This window comes from Lonchura striata, chromosome 2, assembly GCF_046129695.1.
Source record: "Lonchura striata isolate bLonStr1 chromosome 2, bLonStr1.mat, whole genome shotgun sequence".
Classification (NCBI taxonomy): Eukaryota; Metazoa; Chordata; class Aves; order Passeriformes; family Estrildidae; genus Lonchura; species Lonchura striata.
Genome location: NC_134604.1, coordinates 110936393 through 110957190, shown reverse-complemented (window position 1 = coordinate 110957190; position 20798 = coordinate 110936393). Strand labels below are relative to the sequence as shown.

Sequence of the window (20798 nt, the reverse complement as noted above, 5' to 3'; positions counted from 1 at the left end):
GAATCACTTGCAGTAGGGCTCAGCTGTGGAGCTCAAGGGCCCCAATACCAAAAATTCAGCTTGGAAGGTTCAGCTCCAGATTCCAGCCTCCCCCCAACCCTGCCCAACTCCTAATGCTTGGAAACACCCAGATTACAAATGCTTCACTTGGCATCACAGGCTTTGTAACTGAAGAAGCAGAAAGTGCTTCTTAAGAAGTACAACTGACGAAATATTAACTTGTGCTTTTTTAATAAAGTGAAACAAAAGCATTCTAAATCATAGCAGCTTATAGATCCAAACTGTCCATCGCTTGGGAGCAGAGTGTGATTAAGAAGTATGGAAACTGCAAAATATTAAAGCCCTGCAGCAATTCCAATTCATGACAACCCTTCCCACAGCACAAGGAATGCTGCCTGATGCTCTACTGATTTGGTCTACTTGCTCATCGGCAAAATATGAATATTCTTCCTTGGTAACGCCATATCCTCTTTTCCAAAGGGGAGGAAAGGTGCAAAGCCCTTTTGGTTAGTGCACAGTAGCTCTTTCCCTAATTAGCAATGTTCTTTTACAGCACTGAGAAATGAGGACCTTTTGTTTACCATTAGTTGAGGTAAGTGTATCTTGCTTTTATTTGGGTTTAAGACTACTTTAAAGGAGTAGCTTTTCAGTTGCAGCATGGTTTGTCAAGATTACAATATTTATGACTGCATAAAATACATAAGTAAAAAAAAAAAAAAAAAAAAAAAAAAAAGATTTGTAGAGTTTGTTATCAAGAGCTGAGACTTACACCTTTACAGAACTGCAAACACTGGCTTCCTAACTGCTAGTTGATAATTTTTCTGGCAAGAACATTTCGTTATGCTTTTCTTTAATCTCTACACCCTTTTGTCCAACTAGTCAGAACTAGCAAGAAAGTCAGCTCTACCTATGGTAAAACTGTTGTAACAGCGTTAGATAAACTGTGCTGATTCTTCATTGAAACACCCTTCGTTTGAAGCTACAACATGAGAGGCGATTCTTTTTGTTCAAAAGGAACTATCTGCATGCTCTGTGCCTGTAACACTTCACATTGATTACAAAAAATTTAACAATGCAACCACTAACATACCCCACTAATGAGAAATTATGAGAAACTGTTCGATGCAGAACCTTCCACATCAGTCAACTCTGATCGATAAGAAAGCTATCAATTTTGAAATTTAGATTTAATGCATTTTCAAGAAGCTAATGAGAAAGGAGCAACTTAAAATAAATACCATCATTAAAACTGCAAACTGTTACAATGATATATTATAAACTTGTCCTAAATAAACCTAGTGCTTCAAAAATTTACCAGTGAATTCGTATTACAAAATATGTGAAAATACAATAGAATACCACAAAACAACGTCCTTTTTTGGGCTCAACAATGACGCCAAGATGATTCAGTCTTAACTTTTAAAATTGTTAATAGAACATATTGTAATATATAAGTTGCAATTTGGTTGAAATCTAGAGAACATCCCCACCAAAACTCAAATTTTCTTCATTCCTCCTCTAAAACTAGTGCCAAACTTCCTGTCAAACTTGGTATTTTCTTCAAGAGCTTTAAAATTTAGCCGTTACTTATTTTCTACTACTACATTTTGGCAGCAACTATTTATTGGTCTGTTATTGCAAAAAGTGCAATTTGACAATAAACCAGTCTGAAGGTCATTCTATGTCTTGAGGATACATACCATATATTTCTTTAAAAATAATCATACTTTTGTAAGCAATACTTTACAGTAGACACCTCAAATCTACCATAGATGTAAAACTTAAAACGAGAAAAATTTAGTCTCTAAATCTTTATACACATATTTATATTTGAGTTTCTATATATATTATATATATACACAAGCACAAGAGTATATATAAAATATATATAATCAGATTCAAAAAAGAACAAAAACTGGGCACTGTACATAAAATCTTTTTAAAACTCAAACAATAGAAAAACTTTAAACATTAAACAATTTTAATAAAAGTTTCTGTACAATGCTAAGCAGTTTTATTTACATATAGAAAATGTAATAGGAGTAGTGTTTGAAATTACAGAACTCCTTAAAATTTCAATGGCAGGTAATCTGGAAAAAATAACAGCATTCCATTCACAAATATTTTCAAGCAATAAATATGTATTTATAAATAGTGTAAATTTACATCAAGATTAGAAACAAAAATCACAAATCTGAAGTTTATTCCTTAGTCTATGTGCAACCCATTTATCTTTGTGACTTGGCTGTTAATTGTTTTAAATTTTATTTAGGAACCAAAAGTGTAACCGTCATGGTTTCAAAACAAGACAGAAAAACATAAAAGCAGTAAAAAATTTATATCACCTAACTCTTCACATTAAAAAAAAAAAAAAAAAAGAAAAAAAAAGTTGCCCAAAGAAAGACTTAAAATTTCTAACTACCTTACAAAGAAATGACCAGCTAAGCTAGTACTTTTTCCAAGGGAAATTCTGAAGGGGAAAAATGGATGAAACCAACTCATCAGCCCAGAAACAGAGAAATACAAAAGAGGTGGTCTTCAAGTCAGTAGTCTGTATAATGTTGCCAGTTTTGTCAGATATATACAAAACATGGAATTATTTTTTTGAAGTACAGCTGGATGAGCTTTATTTGTTTTGAGTTCTGGAGTAGGAGGCAGTGCTCTCTCCTGTCCAGTTGGTTGACACTCCGCACTTGAAAGGTTGCATAGACACAGCTTTCAGCCAGCAGCCTTACGGGATAGCTACAAAAATCAGTGGTGCAGAACTGGGTCACTTCCTGAATATCAGAAAAGTTTTCATTTAATGTCCATGAAAAAATGTCAAGATGAGGAGGATGGCAATGGAGGAGCCTGAAAGAGAAAACATTAAATTACCTTTTCTACAAGGATGCAAAACTCTGTGTTTAACTAAGACCTGCACAAACTGTAACCATGAGAGTTTAAAAGTCACACACGCTATTCTTTTTACACTTCAGGACTCTTTTGAGAGAATAGTGGCATTTTTTTTTCCAACTTACTCAAGGACAACATGTATTTTATGAACATTCTGCATTAGGATTTTGCCTGTACTGCAGACTGGAGTATTGTGTGAGGATGATGTGAACAGCCATAAGTCCCACTGTGGCAGCAAAGAGCTCCATGTGGCCTCAGTATAGCTATATCTTTATACAATCTAAAACAGGGATTCTCAACCTGTTTACCAATGGGGAGATTGCCCATTAGTGGCTCTCCAAAGTCTTTGTGGGGTTCATTTTCCCTCCTCCCCCCTGCCTGAGCAGTAACACACCACCCTGAGGTTAAGATATCTGTGGAAAGGGTCTCAGATTCTCTGACATGAGGACCAAGTGCCTCAAGAATGAAGTGAGGTGTATTGTTCCTTCCAGGAGACTAGACCCAGCAAATGACCTAACTACTTCCCAGTATTGCATTTTGTGGCATTCCATCAAAGTACTGAGTCTCTGATGGCATTTCCTCTTCTTTTCCTGCTATCCGTGGAACCCATTTTAAAAACTCCTTACAGTTGTTAAAGTCACTTTAGATTATATTGGAGTACCCAGCTATGGAATTCTAACGCTGGCTCATCCCTGTGTTTGCTCCTGGTACTTTACCCCAGTCTCTCTTTGGCCTAATTCACCTTTTCCAGTTGAGATAATCTTCATCCTGTGATTCACAACAAACCATAACTATCCTCCTACATCTGATACATGTCACTTCTGGGCTGTGACTCTTCCCAACTGAGTGTGTATCCCCTTTGAAAGAAATGAATGGCACAGCAACTTCCTAGAAGAGCAATTATCAATGTCCTTTAGGGCCCCAGCCTTAGGTTTTGGTGGGAGAAGGAGCTACTCGCAGGTTGAGAACCCTTGTTCTAGGGACAGTGTCATCACTGTTACCTGTATAATGTATAAACACAGACAACAAAATACCCCTCCCTCCCTCTTATCTCCATACAGAAACATTCTTCCCCATTTCCACTCAACTGGATGAAGTATCTGAGAACAGATGTTTATTTGTATGTTTCTCTATAACAGATCATCACTTTGAAATTGCAGCATTTCACAGACTATAATGACAGTGACCTTCTAGAAGCATGAACTGAAGTTTAACCAACCCAGGCTCTGTGGGACTAATGAAGAGAATTAATTTCAGAGGACATGGTCCCAACACTCTCACCAGCCTCTACTGACAAACCTTGAGGCCTTAACTCAGAAGGTCACAACTTGGCATGCTACCAATACATGAAATAACTAAACACACATTTTCTGCAGCACCTGGAAATGAATCAAAAGGCACAGCCCTTTCTGGGCTGTCATATTAAATCCAACATGAAATTCCCATAACACTTAGTCCAATGTTTGTCTCCTTCGACAGAAAGCCAAGGTTTATAAATACATCCAGCATCGCTTTCATTGTGGTTACAAAAAAAAGCCATCTTTGCCTGGAACAATGAAACCTGGGTGAAATGTTAGGACAGTTGTGCTGATGCAGTTCAAAGCAGGAGGCTGCCATATATAGCACAGAGCTATAATGGCAAAGAGGCTTTTTGCTTTAAATTGAAATGCAAAGGAGGCCCCAAGCCAAGAGACAGAACTGTTTGAGAGCATCCACTTGCTAAGCAGAAGGACAGTGCTGATTTGGGAGGGGATGGGTGGGGAAGGGGAAGGAAGGGTCTGAGTGCATAGGATGCTCTGCTGCTATACTGACTTCATACCACAACCAATGTATTAGAGATGCTCTTGAACCTGGTGCTAGTTTCTCCAAGCTTCACTGTCCTGATTCTTCCCATCTCCATCTGATCCAGTTATGGTCTTCAGGTGATCTCTATTGGATTTTTAAAGCCACAACTTTATGAATTGTAACATCATACTTTTCCTGAAAACTCAGTGGTTATGTTCTGCAGTAAGTTACTGTAGTATTTCACACAATTCTGACTCTTCAGGTTTTGTTCTGCAAACATCACACACAACCCAAACCTCCATTTGAATCGGAAAGTCCGTGGTACTCATACAACGGAGCACCAAGGCAGTCTACCACTGCTTTACAAATAATGTATTTATGCACCCACTTATTAATTTGACTTACTAATGTAAATTGATCATAGACTTGCATCAAGTCCTCCATTTTGTACTGTTCTAGCACCACAAAGTTTTCCAGGTTCGTGCTTATCTTTCGTGCACAGTCTTGGCAATGTACAACATAGGTCTTTCGAGAATTGCTCTCACTAGTGACAAAAAGCAGATCAAAGACTTCCACCTATTAGACAGGAAACAGAAAGCCAAGCGTTACAATTTCATTTTTTAAAAAGTTAAAACCATGAAAACAGCGTTTTCTTCAAGATTTACAAGCTTACCCTGTGCATGCAAAGAGAAAAATTAGATTTGTTCAGGGGAAATCTATTCTCCTAAGGCTTGGGCAGAGAAGTGAAGCCGTGTAAAATCACTAATATTACACTTAGGATGTCTGCATGAACAGCACCACGGGAAAGCTTTGGGTCAATATTGACAAAGCAGGATTCATTTGCTGAATAGTAAGGTGAGGATTTCAAAAAATATATTATTTTTTCTTTTTACTGTCTGCTAAAGAAGTTTGTTATTTATTTCCTTACTACTGAGCCACATGCTTATCCTGCCCAAGAGGCTCCATCAGAGGATAACTAGAAACTCATTTTTAGGAGGTAGGAAAATGTTATTTTCATTTAAGCTTCATGAAAACTATTATCCAATACTTTAAAGCAACTATTAGCAGTAAATAGAATGAAAAAAAAAATCAGCAAAATAGGTATATCCTGCAGAAAGTTCTCTCTCTTGTGGGTGTGTGGGTGAATTCTGAAATGAAGACCAATATACCTTTAAAATGAAGTTCAGCAGATCAAATTTTATGCAGGAAGGGATAACAACATTTTATAATAACTGAAAATTGAAAATCGACCTAGTGAAAAACAAAGTTGTGGTAGTACTGTGGGAGAGCCTGCAGCAAAATACAGCCCTTGTCTAGAAAAACATCTGGATGAGCTCCTGGAAGGCAGTACTGCATCACACAGATGTGCTCCCAGCACAGAGCAGATGCTGCAGCTTAGAAGCAAAACTTAAACATCACCAACAATAAAAGACAGGGCAAAATTTAAACAAATATTACAAGAGTAGATGACCCAACGCATTTTTACTGACCTCACAAATGCTACAGTAATGAGCTGGCTCATCCTTTGCTCGTCCATGCCAGACAATCTCCTTTCCTGCAGCAATCAGAGCTTCCCTCAGTGTCTGACACTGTTTGAGAGTTCTTAACAGGCAGTACCTGTAACCAAAAGCAGGTGTGTGTTCAGTTCAACATTTAGCTGGATAGCAAAACTCAAAAAGGCTTCAGTTTCCTCCCTGTACTTGGAGTTTGCTCTTCCTCTGGGTTTTCAGAAACAGCTGCCTAGAAAGAATCACAGGACTCATGGCTTAGAGAGAAGTCAGACCTTGGTTTATGGACCTCTTTCAGGACTGCCCCTTGCCCTGCAACCAGGCTGTACTTTTCATTTTTGAAACACATGGATGCTCTTTTGAGCACAACAGAACAATGAATTTTCAAAAGCAATCTATGTATTTTATTTTGAACCGTAACTCTGTCAGCAAAAAGTTAGCTTGAACTGCAAAGTTCTGCATAGCTGTTGACATTTTGTGGGACTATAGCCTGATCCAAAGGACTCCTTTAATATCCTAAAACTCCTGTTACTTTCTTGGCAGTATTAAACTTTATTATCCCAAATTTTCTCAAACCCCAGGAATCATTTTATACACAGTGGGTATAGAATCTATGAACATGTATCTTCTTCCATGCAGAAGGAAAAACAACAGACAGGGAGGTATTAAAAAAAAAAAACCACAAAAAATAATTCTAGGACTTATTTTATGAATTAAGAGAGTAACTGTTCAAATGTCAAATTAAAGCCCACAATTCCCTGTCATACCCACTGTAAAGGCAAGAAATACCTAAATAATTTTATGTCACAATTTTATACAGTTCTTTTCCTTACAAGAAAATATAACTTATTTTCCAGCATTTTATGAGCTATGTATATTCTTCAAAAAAAGCTGGCAAAGTAGGTTGCCAAATTTCCAAATTACAATGTTATTTACAATAATTGTAGCTCTCAGCTACCCTATTTATTTGAGCTGCAGCCTTTGCAGCCTTCAATTTTCTCCTCCACAGGGTGGTTATGTTACATGCTCATTAGAAGCAGAAGGAAGATTGAAAAAAAATTAAGGGTAAAAACAAACACTGGACAGAAAACAAAGTGCTCAAGAGTTCTATCAAGTGTTTTCAACTTGAACCTTCTCCCATTAGAGCCTGAGACATGTAATACATACATTCTCTATTAAAAAAAAAAACCTAGCACATTTCTTTCATGTGTTTCCAAGTAGTTAGTAGAATCTCAGGATTCTGAAATACTCTCCTCTTGTTTTACACTCATACTGTTCATCTTCACTAAAAAAAGTGGCTTCACTAACACCCTCACTGTAAGGGTAACACAGAACTGAAAGTGTGTTTCTCTGTTAAACATCTTATTTTAATGTACCAAATTTCAAGAAAATTATGCAGTTCATTAAGCTGTAACTCCTTCAACTCTTTTGAAGTTTGATGTGAATGTGAGTTATGATGTTAGGGCCAACCACAGGTGATAGATTAAGTATTAATTCATTTGAGTGTTAGGTTATTGTGCTCCTGACCAGCTCAGTAATTTTGGAAAAGCATTCATTTATGCAATACAGCCTGATTATTTTAAATAAACTTAAAAGGTACCATTCTTCTCTTCTGCTATTAACTGGAAAAGTCTCTGGGCATCCCAGAGAGCAACTGCAAGCAAACCTACACACCTGCCACCATTGTTCTCCACTCCTGACTTCCAAAGACTTTTCAAAGTGTTATTTTCAAAGCTACAGCTGTGAAAAAAAAACCTGCCCAGAATGTAACCCACGTACAACACTGCTACAATGTTTGCCAAATTCACAAACAAATCAGAAAACAATAGCTTGAAGGTGAACTCCCCCTCCTTGGATAAAATTCAGGTCCTAGTAATGGAACTTGAAAATGTGAATTTTAACTATTTCATGCATTTATTAAATAAGAGAGAAAGGATATAAAACTGTCACTGTGAATATGCAGCACAATTTCCTGAAGTTTGGGAAGCCTGAAGAATGCCAAAAAGGTTCCTAGCAAAGTGACAGCGTGCAAGTTCAATGCGGCCAGCTTTTAGTATTGCAGACCACTTTTTATTCTGGTATCGTGAGAATTTAATTGGAAGAAAATCTAGACCAACCCCCCTCAAAGTCTTTGCAGGTATGGCATAAAGATCTAAGTAAATCACATCCAGTCAAATTCAACTTCAACAGAGGAGAATTAAAAATGGACATAACCCTGATTTATACTAGAAGGGCAGTGATAAACCCATTTGAATACTCAAATATTCAGTAAAACTTCTCAAAAGTGCAGAGACCAGCCCAATGGCAATGCAGAACCAACCTCTTCGTACCTTCCAGTAATACATCTTCCCTGATGCTGAAAAGTATTTTACCTAACTTCATGATTTTGTGCAAAGTAATTTCTCCCATGTCATATTCTTTTACATTTCTGAAATTATTTCTGTAATAGAACTTAGTATTTCAGTTACGTTGGAATTAATTTTTTAGGCTTTTATTACTATGTTCATTCTACCTCTAAAATTCTTCTCTTCCTCAGATGCATTTGTAAAGTCCTTCTGGCTGCCATCTAAGAGGTTAGCAGTTAATTTTTCTTTTCGTGAGGGCTGCCATCCCTCAGCCAAGTTCTCAGTAATTTTTCTGCTGTGTTCCTGCTCACACTTCTACTGTTAAAATCAAATCTTTAAAAAACATCTCATGAGACAGTTTCAGGTTTTGCTCTTTGCCTTTTACCTTGCAAGACAGCACTGAACTGCATAGTAACTAAAAATATAATGAGGCATCAGATTTCTTCCAAAAGCAAAGTTTCTTTCTATTACTTCTTCTCTTCTGCTACTCCATTTCTTTTCATCACTAGCCCAGTTCCCAATATTTATATCTATGCTCAAATTTTAGTTTATTGACTCTGCAGTGGTTACTTTCATACAACCTACTAAGATATATTTGTATTTACCTTTCAAACTGAATTAGAAGCTACTTTTTATCATTTTCCAAGAGCTAATCTTTTGTACTATGCTGATACTTGAGAAATCCCAGAGACAGAAGTCAAAACTACGTTTAACACTTTATGTATGTTTGATATGCAGTTTTTGACAGACTTGTGCTCAGAAAAAGATGACAGCTGTGTCACTTATTTCCTGATGACAATGTAGCCAGCTATCCAAGATGAAATTCAACCAGCTCTATCCAAAATGACTATTTCCCCCAGCATTTTTATACATATATACACACCTCCATATACATAAGTTACAAATGTCTCTATTTTGTACATAGAAAATTCAGGTGCTGTGGACAACAGCCACAATCCCAGACGGTTTTTCCTACAGTAATGGAGCCCACAGGAAAATTATGCAACTGCTTCCCCCTTTAAAGGAAATTAATGAAGGTTTCTGCATTTCCAGTGTGTTAACAAAGCCAAGATCAGACACTAGGCTGTGCTGATACTGATTTCTAGGAACTGCTATTCCATAAGTACAGGAGTGACCATAACAAAAAGTTATCTCAGGCTGCTGCTACTGGACACTGTGGACCAGAGATAATCATCCCCTCTTTTTCTCCTCTGTAGCCACAGCAGGAACTTGAATTTTGGCTGACAACTAACCTGGATGGGGGAGGCTCAATCCAAGTAAACTGGAAATTGTTTCAGTAGTGTGGAAAAAGCAAATGCACATGCACACCCAAAACTTCTATCTGCTCCTCAGCATCTCTGTTTATTTGTAATGTACACTAAAGTTTGAGTCTCTTGCTAGAAAAAGCTGGGCTGCTGTCAGCCAGCAAGACAACAGCAAATTACCCTTTTGTCCTCTGTGTTTCTTCATGATGTTTTAAGTAATTCTCTTGGAGAAGGATGCTGTGCTCAGTCACATTCTCCTCCTTTCAAACCCAAAACCATGGCAAATGCAAGATTACAAGTGGCTAAATTGCCAAAATCGTATTTTTTCAAGAACATTCCAGAACTGCTTTGAGCTTTACAATAGATGTCTGCTGAGCTTTATATGTATTTTATATAAATAAAGATAAAAGTGAAGCTTGTGGATTTGGTATTTTTAAATGGACTTTTTGGCTTTTTCCCTCCCACACTCTCCTGCATTTCCCCCAGTTTCTCATTTCTAGCTACTCAATTTCTCTTCTCCTTTTTATGACAGCTGGCATTAGGAATATGAGCACTAATTGTTTAATTGAAGGGGCAGGACTGCCAGACCCTCAGCAAATACTTTATTTACCCTAAGTATCAGTTCCTAGATTTTAGGAAAGTGTTCACACACCAATGCTACCCTATAATAAAGCTTTAGAGCTGTAAACCTCCCTGTTGTCAACTTCCAACATTCTCAGTTCTTCCAAATTTAACATTTCCCCAATGCCACCATTCTGCAACAGATGTTCAAGCCTAAATTAAATTTCTCCTGTAAAAAGATGTTACACTCGGATGTCACCAAAAAATCCCACTGGAGGAAAAAAAGACACTCATCTTCTTTGCCCCTTTTTTCACAAATTAACTCACTCATTTTTTAAAGCCCATTTCAAGGCAAATAATAAAAAGATTAAATGCTTGTTGATCCAGTATGCTGGTAAGACTAAGAAGGGCTCAGAAGTGCTTTGGTAGAGACTCAGGCAAAGCAGAGTGTGCTGCTACCAGATGATGAGTAATATGCTCTGGAATTCATTCCCCCACTTTAAGACAAACCTATGTTATATGCTGAAATGTTCATTCATTTCCCAGCCTCAGTATGGTGCTGCAATATGATTTACATTTCTTGAAGTTGCACCCTTTGAAGAAAATCACTACAGATGCTTGAAGCCTAGAATATTCTTGCATTTTGGAATGTGCATATGAGAAATGTCACTAAACTCAGTTATCATTTTACACATCAATCAACTCATTGTTCAGAAGAGCAAAGGGAAGGAGACTCTCAAGTTCCTGCTTGCCTTTATCTAAAAGATTTATACTGGACTTCCAAATGACAACATGAGAACACTAAGTACAGGTTCTAGAAATGTAAAATTTAACTTTGCTGTAAAAATGACTATATACTCCAATTCTAATATTTGGGTTGATGACCTGATTTTCCTATTTCTGATGATACATACTCCAAACAGCTGCTGTGATCAAAGCCAACTTTCTGTAAACTGCTGAATTAAGTCTATGTCATATTTAACTAAAAGAAGTTACTTAAATTATTTAAAACTATGCCACAACAACATCATATAAAACATAAGAAAAATGAGGGATACCTATAAGTGTTGTGTTTGAAAAACAGAATCCAAAGTAATTTTGGTTTGGTTCCCAGGAAGAGAAAAGTCTTGTAAAGAACTATTTATAAATCAACCACTGACTTATGTGTGAAGAGGAAAAGGGCACAGTAAATCTTCAAATAAACAAAAACTTACTTTATCATTTCGAAAAGCTTTGGATCTGAGACCTTGATATTCCGAGCCATATTCCATGAGAGGTGAACCATGGGCACTATGGACTTCACGCTCTGCAGCTTATTCCACTCGTACCGTTCCACTGCCAGCTTGTACTGACAGGCTGCACAAACACACAGCAGCAATCAGTCAGGTGAAGGAACAATTATCAGCCAACATCACTCTGTTTATAATAATAATTTATGTCTTTTACAGCTAAACTTCATTCACAATGAGCCATTCATTGCAACTGCATTTCCATTCTTTAAAATGTCTTAAAGAGTGTATTTATGATGCTGAAAGAACACACAATACCACAGCAGCAACAAATACCTGTGCAGACAAGTTACTGACAAGTGTTTGATTTCTTTGCTGAGCATGGAGCAGTATTTCAAAAATGGTGAATTAGTAAATTTTAAAATATTCCAAATTAAAAAAAATCCAGGTTTGAAATGTCTGCATCTCCCTCTATTCACAATTTATCATGATTCTACACTGCTATGGTATATAATCTCTTCTTGAGAGAAGTGAGTCAGTCTTTTTCATTAAGCAGCCTACTCACTCCATCCTTCTTTTAAAAATATTTTACAAAATTTACTGTGACTGAACATGAGAGGTCTCTCAGTCAATCACACAACCCCAGAGATAAACTCTTTTTTGCAGCATATAAAGACACATTTTAAACTACTTAAGAAAGCAGAAGGTTTTTTGGAAGTACATTCTCTTCAAACACTTGACAGACTCTGTCTCTAGCTGCAGAATTTCCTTTCCTTAACACTCACATATACAAATTCTTCCAAGACCATGGTTCAAAACTGAAGAATTCTAAAGCAGTAGGTCTGAGAAACCTAATGTTCCTTTATGAACTAAATTTTACAGCTGATTATATTTTACCAAAGAGCTATTAGGTACCCACTGTCCTACCAATATTAGAGGACTAGCCCTTAAATTTGTATGAAATCCACAGTGCAGTCTGCTGGGTAGAATAAATTTGGGAGAAAAAGTTAAGAAATGGCCTAAGAAGACAGTACATAAGTAAACATACACATTTTACTTCTACAAGCCCATTCAAAGCATGAGTGCCAAGACTGCATTCTTGCTGCTTTCTCTTCCTCTAACAATGGATTTCTTTAAAGCTTCAACACATCATATTTTAAAAATATGATACATGGGATTTTTTTCATCTAGTAAAGCATGGAAAATCAGGAAGAACTGGCAGGTTCTGTGCCATGTGCAGCATAATATCACCTAGACAGAGCTCAGCTCAGGCACTGCTCACACATACCTGTGAGAGGGCCAACGTTCCACGCAATGTTGTTGCACCAGCCAATAGCCTGAACCCAGTGAACAGTGCCAGCATTTATCCACACCAAATCCCCTGGTCTTTGAATAAATCTATAAACTGGGACATTGGCTTCATACAAATCTTCCAAGTTTGGCCACCAAGATCCCATTAGGAAATTCATATTGTTCCTGAAACAAGAGGAAAGATAAAGACTTCAGCATTTCCCAGTGGACAAGTTAGGGACAGATACTTCAATGCCTGATACCTGTAAAAAATTACCATCGCCATGAATGTTTTCTGCAGCTAATCAGTGACTCACAAACAGCAGCCAAATGGAAAGTGTCATCTGTAAAATTCCTGATTGTAATTCCACATTTCACATCTGCAATACCTTAGAACATCTTCCCATCCACCTGCCCATGTGAAGTCAGTTTATAGCTTTCAGTTGAGTTCTATTTTCCTTTAAGTTTCCCAGTATTTTATTGATGCTGAAGCAGACCAACCCTTGGTCAGATCCAGCGTGGCACTGGTGGCCAGTGCTGTTATTCCATCACTGCCTGACCTCCTGTACAGACCACAGCCGCTCCCAAGGATGTTTTTTGTTCTGAACACGACTCACACTGTCTGTGTGTGCATGTGCAGCTTGCCCACACAACAAGTAAACTCTTGGCAACATTTTAACTGTGATCCACGGGTCTGTGCTACCAGCCAAGAAATGCTGACCCTCCTGAGAAGCATGGAAAAACACCTCCATATGGATCTCCTAACTATCAAGTCTTCCCCTATGGTTATGCAAAATCCACACTCCTCTCCCATCCTTGTCTCAGTATTACACTGCTTTTACACTGCACCATGAGAGATTATTTGCCATGCAGTTTTCAAAGACAATCAAGTGCCTTTGTAGAGGCACTGTAGACATTTTGTGAGGTACCAAGCTCTCAGTTTCTCTGTCAGCCTCTGAAGGACAGTGACATGCAAGTAACAAGGCCTGTTGTGCCAGAGACATCACTATTCCATGAGTGAAAATTACATTTTTGAGATGGCTTATCTTTTTAAGGGTGGATGAAATAAGTACAGCTGTCAGCAGACAGGCAGAAAATACAGAGACACTGAAATGAATTTGCAGAGCTCTGGAAAAGTTCTGGAGTCAAGAGCTTAATCTAGTCTCAACTGGGTAAGAAAAACCTTCTCCCATACAATCAACCTCAGAGGCTCCTGCTGGAGTCCTGGCATGATTAGGGGACACAACTGATGCTCCCTCTTTTTTTGTGTGTACATGTACAGACAAGTGTTGTTCTGTTTGTTTCTAAAACCACTCTACACAAGGCATAGCAGAGAAATCCTAATCTTAGTGCTGGCTGAGTAGTTCCCCAGTGCTCAGGGTACCTCAGCTTTTCCAGGGAGTTACAAATATGTCTCAGCAAAGTCTTCATGGCACCTCCTGGATCTCAGCAAATTAAGCTTTCACTCTAAATGCAACAAGAAAACATGCCAAAATACCACTGACTCTCTATTTGCTTCTGACAAGAGATTTCTGCTTTTGCTTTTGTCACAGGCAACCAAAGTTTCTGTATATTGTACAAATGTGGTATTTTGTAGGAAGTCTAGATTTTGCATTTTGACCTACTTTTAAAAGGCTTTTCTGACTACATGGAAAACAGATAAAATAATGTCCCCTTAGAACATCCTCAGTAATTTCCCCCCTCAGGTCTGAGACAGGCACAAAAAATTTGATAAAAGTAAGAGAAAAAAACATGTCCAGCTTACTTTTCACAGAAGTCATTCATGACACCCCAATAGCTTTCAGGGACAACAAACCATTCACAGTCACCTGGACCAATATTTATATTTACTGAGCAAAAGTTGTTATTTTCTTGATGACCTGAAATTTAATAGAAAAGTAAACACACTTAATGTAAGGCCTTTTTATCAAAACAATGCCAGGAAATGCAGATACAATTACTAAAACAACTTAAGAGTATAGTTTAAGTATTTTTATATACTTTATATGACACATTCACTATTTAGGTGCTTCACACAGTTAAGTTACCAGAGACCTGAGAATTCTGCTTTTGTTAGTTTGTGGAATACAGAATTAGAACTACCAATCTTGGGGATCTGACCAATATTTCAGCAGTTCCTCCCTCCAGTAGAAACAAGAACTTCAAAAGCTCAGATTTTGTGGTTCATGTTATCTCCTGACAGTCCTGGTCAGGTGCAAAACTTTGTGACTTCAGGTATTGAACAGGCAAGGAGTACAAAAATATTTCAGAAAAAGATTTCAAAATTCATGTAGAAATATCCAGTATTTTCTCTTCTTTAGACAGCTGGAAAATTGAGCCATAATCCCTAATGGAATTTTCTGAAGATCTAATTCAGACAAAAACAGATCCTGAAAATTAGTCCAGATTCCTCAAGCTCCAGTCCAGGGCCCAAACACAGCACAACTCATCATGGAGGGCTGAGTCCTATTTTCAGACAGTAAATAATATAAAAAAGTGGAAGTCTCTGATTTTTAGGATTGCACCAGACCCTCTTGGGAAGCCTCTAAAAACTTCCAAGGTACATAAAATAAAAATACTGTCCATGTATATAAACCCAAATTTCTTTTTCTCCTTAAAGAATTCACTCTTGCATGCAAGAAATCAACAGGGCAATTCCCTAGCACTTCAGAAATTCAGAAATTTCCACTGTAAGTGCTTTGAACATGCAGAGTTAAATAAGAACTATAAAAATACTGGATATGTATATTATCACGTTTAGACATGCTCTAAGATACAGGAAATCTGCAGTGCAGTTAAATCCAACACCCTACAGCAGAACCTGATTTTTTTAATGTGATTATGATGATTATACTCACCTGGTGTCCTGCTTCCTGGAACCTTCATGTAGAGCTGCACTGTGTTCATGCCCAGGATGGTATGACCAACATGGCTTAGAAGATTTCCTGCTGATACCACACGTACAAAAGCAGGAAGTTTTGTCAGTTCATGGAGTTGCAACTTCCACCTGCAGCAAAATAGCAAATTGACAAACTGTGAATCCCTGGAACTCTTAGAAGAGTCTGGGAAGCATAAACATTTCCAAAAAATTTGTTAGCATAGGTATCTTTGTTACTCTTTCAATTTTAAAATAATTCCAAATACAATCACAAATCTGACAGGCTAGTTGAGGGGAAACATAATTTTGTAGGCAAAGCTGAAACTACAGATCAGAAGATCTGGCATCTATCCAGGATCCCGCAAGAACCAGTTCAAGTATCAAAATTCAAGTCCCTGTGAGCCCCCTCGGGTTAGCTTTGCTTATCTTCATTTGAAGTCTCTCTCCCAGTGGCTTATTCAGAGAAATAGTTTATTATCAACTAGTTTGCTTCTACAGATGAAATTTCCTTTATAGAAAAATGGCATCAATATCTAAAATTTTGTAGCAACCTCAAATCACATCCACGGATGCACACGCTGATGTTCCAGAGACTCTGCCACAAAAGATGTCATCATCTTAAGTGGTGCTTACTCCCAAAACACCATCAACTTTTCGTCTTTTCTTATGACTGAAAAAAAACAGATTTTTTTGTACTGCAGCTGGTGGCACTGACAGCCTAGACATGCTGGATCTCTGATAGAAGAACGTATTAACCAGAGATTGAACCGAATAATTATTACTGGACAATAAAAACATGCTTTCAGAGTATTTCTAATATTTTCTAAGCTACCTTCATATACCCACTGAGGGATATATAGTTTAAATAATACTCAATTTTGGTTTTGAGGCTCTTGAGAGGCATCATGGCTTACCCACAGGTAAGCATTGATCTGGTCTTTCCTACATATTTTGAACACTGTTAGTTGATATAGAAACAAGAGTTACGTAAAGGTGAGAACTGATGACAGGATGAATGAAAGGAAAAAAAAACCAATAAATAACAAAAATTCAGACAAAAAAGAAAAAACCCTTTAATCTTACAATTTCTATGCAAAAATTAAAAACTTGGTGTTGTCAGGATAATGAATTAGTAAGCAAACAATTTAAAGCCTCATAATGAAACAAAGGGAATGGATTAGAAGGAGGACTAGAAAGAATGGTTTCTGATGGGTGTTTCAACTCATTTCTGGAAAAACAAAAATCCTGGCAAGAGAAGTTTGAAAAGATATTTTAGCGTGAGGAGGACTTGTAACAACAGTTTGAAGACAAAGGTAACCATTTCATTGTGGAAACTGGAATTTATCAACAGACTGATGTCTGAGAATACTACACTGTATTTCCAGAAGGATTATCATCATGTAGAATCCCACTGTGAGCAGGAGAAACTGCAACCAACTTACTTCTTGTCATCTGACAGGTCAATGTTGGTCCCAAACTTGATTGTTTTAAAAGGTCCTCTTCTCCTCCTCCCAGAGCTGCAAATGTAAGAAATGTATCAGGCAAATGTGAAAAGGGAATGATGTAAAATAGCACATATAACCAACTACAGAATGAGGAGAGTTTTAACACACTTACTTATCAGAAGATGTGGATTCATTATCTGAGTGGTCCTTGTGGTGACTCTTCTTCTCATTTTCCTCCTATAAAATGTAATTTTGAAATGTTTTCATATATATGCATACACACAAAAGAACATATTAAATATATAGCTATCAAGTTATAACACAGAGATAGATATATTTATTTCAAGATACTGACGCAAACTTTGAAATATCCATATCTAAGATTTTATGTCAACATTTCTTCATTGTGAAGAAAATAAAAAAAGTAAGTCAAATGCACTGAAATAAATTTCTTCATGGCTGCAGATTCCATGACACTCAGGCCAGAACAACAGAGAATGTCTACACTGTAAATATTTCTGCTGGCCTGCATTCAAAATGGAAATGAGTATATTGGCTTGCTCCATTATGAAGGTGGCCTGGAATCCAGTATTAAAGAATTCTGCTAACTTTTTCAAATAAGAACATCTACCTCCCTGCAAAGTCAAGCAGGTATTCTGACAGGAAACTAGGATGACTAATATTTATAAAACCAATTTAATAAAATCCATTATATAAAATCTTTTGAATTTTTCATAGCCATATGCTATTTTAGCACTAGCAGTAGCTGAGACCACGACTAGTGGAAAAAATCCAACTAATATTAAATGATGCAATTTGATCTTTTTAGCACTGTGCTCAAAATCCTATTCTAAAGACTTCTATTTTGGCAAGTATATGGGCATAGAAGGAAAAAGAAAGAGACAAAAAGGAAAAAGGAGCTATCTGGATTCTATCCAAAGATCTCTGGCTTTGAATGGGATTGTTGTTAAATCTCAAAGTGCCCTGTGTACCTGAGAAAGTCTTATTCATCCTTTGAATGAAGGACAAAGAGAAACAAAAAGGAACCTAGTGATGATGGATTTATCAAATGCTGCAAGACATGTTAAAAAAGCAATGCAATAGCTGTTAGGAGGAATAAAGAAAAAAGATCACTTAGGGCAAGCCAAGAGAACTGTGGCTACAGAAAGAAGAAATAAAGCTTTCATTTAAACACTGGAAAGTCACCTAAGGACAGGTCAGAGCAGTGTTAGGAAAGGACACAAGTACAGTGTCTTTCTAATTTCCAGGGGAAAAATGAAAATCATCACTCTTAAAAACTATTTCATGTATTGCATTTTTACCACTAGTTTGTAACAGTAAGGGAAAAAAAACAAACAGCAGAGCACCCTATGGGACACATTGTGCTGCAAATCCAAACTGAGGCTTTCAGTGGTATGTGCTAAATTATATACAAAAAAAAAAAAAAAAATATATATAGATAGATAAATAGATACAGATATATAGACAGCTATTCTATTCCAGTGCTGTAATGTTCTCCAGCCCCTCTGGAATGACATACAGGAATACAACATTGGTACCACACCTCAAAGGGCACCAGAAACCTTCAGCCACCAGAAGACTTCAGCCAATATCCTACTGAAATTTATTACCATGGCAGAGGAAGAAAAATCCCAGGTTCTAGAAGATTTTTGTGCCCCCCACTTCCCATGGTATTTGTTTATTTTCTTCATCCTGTACCAGCTCAAAGCCTTATGACTAGATTCCCTTCCGTTCTCTTTAACTAGAAATTAATTTCTTTGTTTCTAATCCTTTCCTCTAATGCAAAAAATTTATATTTAGAATTTCTCTTTCCCTTCTTACTGAAATAATTCCCGTTTCTGTGTAAAGGTAGTGAAAACTGCAATAGTCAATTCCTTACACTGACGTTTTCCCTATTTTCTAATGAACAACTGGTCAAAATTATCTTCTTGTCTTAGTTCTACCTCAGTCCAACCTTTTTGCAACACCAGGTAACATAAGCCTCCAAGGAGAGCCCATAGCCAGTTTCAAGAATATGGTCACAACTTCAGTAAAAAATACCAATAAAATCACATTTCACAGAATCCCAGAGTAAGAGAATAGCTAGGGTTGGAAGGGACCTCTGGAGATCACAGGGTCCAGCCCCTCTGCCAAGGCAGGAAGGGGAAATATTATTTTTAATACTTCATTCTGTCACATAAGCCTAAAAACTTCTAAACTAAATATGAACTGTTATGTTTGGAACCCAAGAAAAGACTAGTATTAGTGTAAACTTCTAATGAGCCACATCCAAATTAATTCAGGATAGTAGGAAGAACAAAGAAATCTGATTTCAAAATTTGTGAAATTGGAAGCAATCCAAATTGTAAAAAAAACCTCGAGTTCTAGGTATTTTAATGTGAATTTTGACATTATAATACCAAAGCTTAAACTAATAAACTTTTAAAGTATGTAATTAACCACGAGTTTTACATTATTAAACTGAAGTTTACACTAAGCATTTGGAAAGAACAATATACTATTTGACCCTCTATTCAAACCAGATCTTGAAAATTTACCTGTGCTCTTCATGCTAATGGAAATGTATATTTTTTCCTTGGCAGTTTCCACGTTTTCTAACAGCCATTATTAACAGGCTCCAGAGTAAGTATGGAGTTTGTGAGTAACTCAAATAGTAGCAATTAACTTACCCTTAAAGACTCCTGGAATGAGGAGGCCTGGTACTGTGCATATTTTGCAATTGTTGTATGAGATCTACTGCTTTCACAACGCCAGATTTTCTTTGTTCCAGTGGGGTCCCAGTTTTCATCTGCTGGCTGCAGTAGCTGTGTCCTTACTTCTACTATGTGTTCATTATTCGCTTCTACCAATGTCTTAGTAGAGAAGAGTCCTAGATCTAATTAATAGCAATAAAATTAATAAATGAAGGTTAAAATAGAATAAAACAATTTCAGGAAAATGCCTGAAGTCATAGAAAGGTTTACTCTAAAATAATTTTTACCCTTTAAGTCTTTACAACACTGCCCACCTGAACATTAATTATTAACACCTAAAAAAATTTCCTCCACATATGCAGTAGAAAATTAGAAAAAACTTGGCAGCTATGGACTATTTTACAAGAAACCTTTTACATGCCTTAGCTAAACCAATCTGCAAACAATGTTCAAACCTATTACCATGAAAGTATTTTTCAGAGCAGAGCTTAATGAATGCACTTCCATCATAAAAACACATTTCCTACCAGCAGTGATAGTTTATCTACCTAGAGACTTCAAAATATTGCACACAGTCAAATTATAGATCATTAGATCTAAACACAAAGACATGCATCCAGTTTTTTATAGGAAAATGTCTGGCTGTAAACTTCCATATCCACAGCTCAGTTCCCTACTGTGCTCAACAAAATCTGCTGTATTTGTGATGAGGTTTTTTTTTTTTAAAAAGACCAAGATTAGAAACAACAGCAAACTGAGATATGACAAATTACCATAATGACTTGGAATATATGGTAAAATAGTATTATAGAAATAAAATATCCACTTATAAGAACTGAGAGACTTCTCTTTAAAAACCATTAATTCCTCCCCAAAGTTACACACA

The 20798-nt window shown here is 36.9% G+C and overlaps 1 protein-coding gene across 8 annotated transcripts in view; it reads right to left on the bottom strand.

The window, feature by feature from the left end:
* Positions 1-209: 209 nt before the first annotated feature.
* The window catches only part of KDM6A (lysine demethylase 6A), a 150668-nt gene continuing 130079 nt past the window's right edge, over positions 210-20798 (bottom strand). For 4 of the 8 annotated variants that reach the window (XM_077781680.1, XM_077781683.1, XM_077781682.1 and 1 more), the window contains 9 exons: positions 19889-20094; positions 17371-17435; positions 17196-17270; positions 15734-15882; positions 14641-14755; positions 12874-13061; positions 11571-11712; positions 6168-6294; positions 2880-5253 (listed from right to left, as the gene is read on the bottom strand). In XM_077781680.1, coding sequence (XP_077637806.1) covers positions 4957-5253; positions 6168-6294; positions 11571-11712; positions 12874-13061; positions 14641-14755; positions 15734-15882; positions 17196-17270; positions 17371-17435; positions 19889-20094 — 1364 coding nt within the window. In that variant the 3' untranslated portion in view covers positions 2880-4956. Of the gene's footprint in view, positions 2851-2879; positions 5254-6167; positions 6295-11570; positions 11713-12873; positions 13062-14640; positions 14756-15733; positions 15883-17195; positions 17271-17370; positions 17436-19888; positions 20095-20798 lie in introns of those variants that run through there. The other 4 variants (XM_021538648.3, XM_021538650.3, XM_021538649.3 and 1 more) reach the window with 2 other exon arrangements.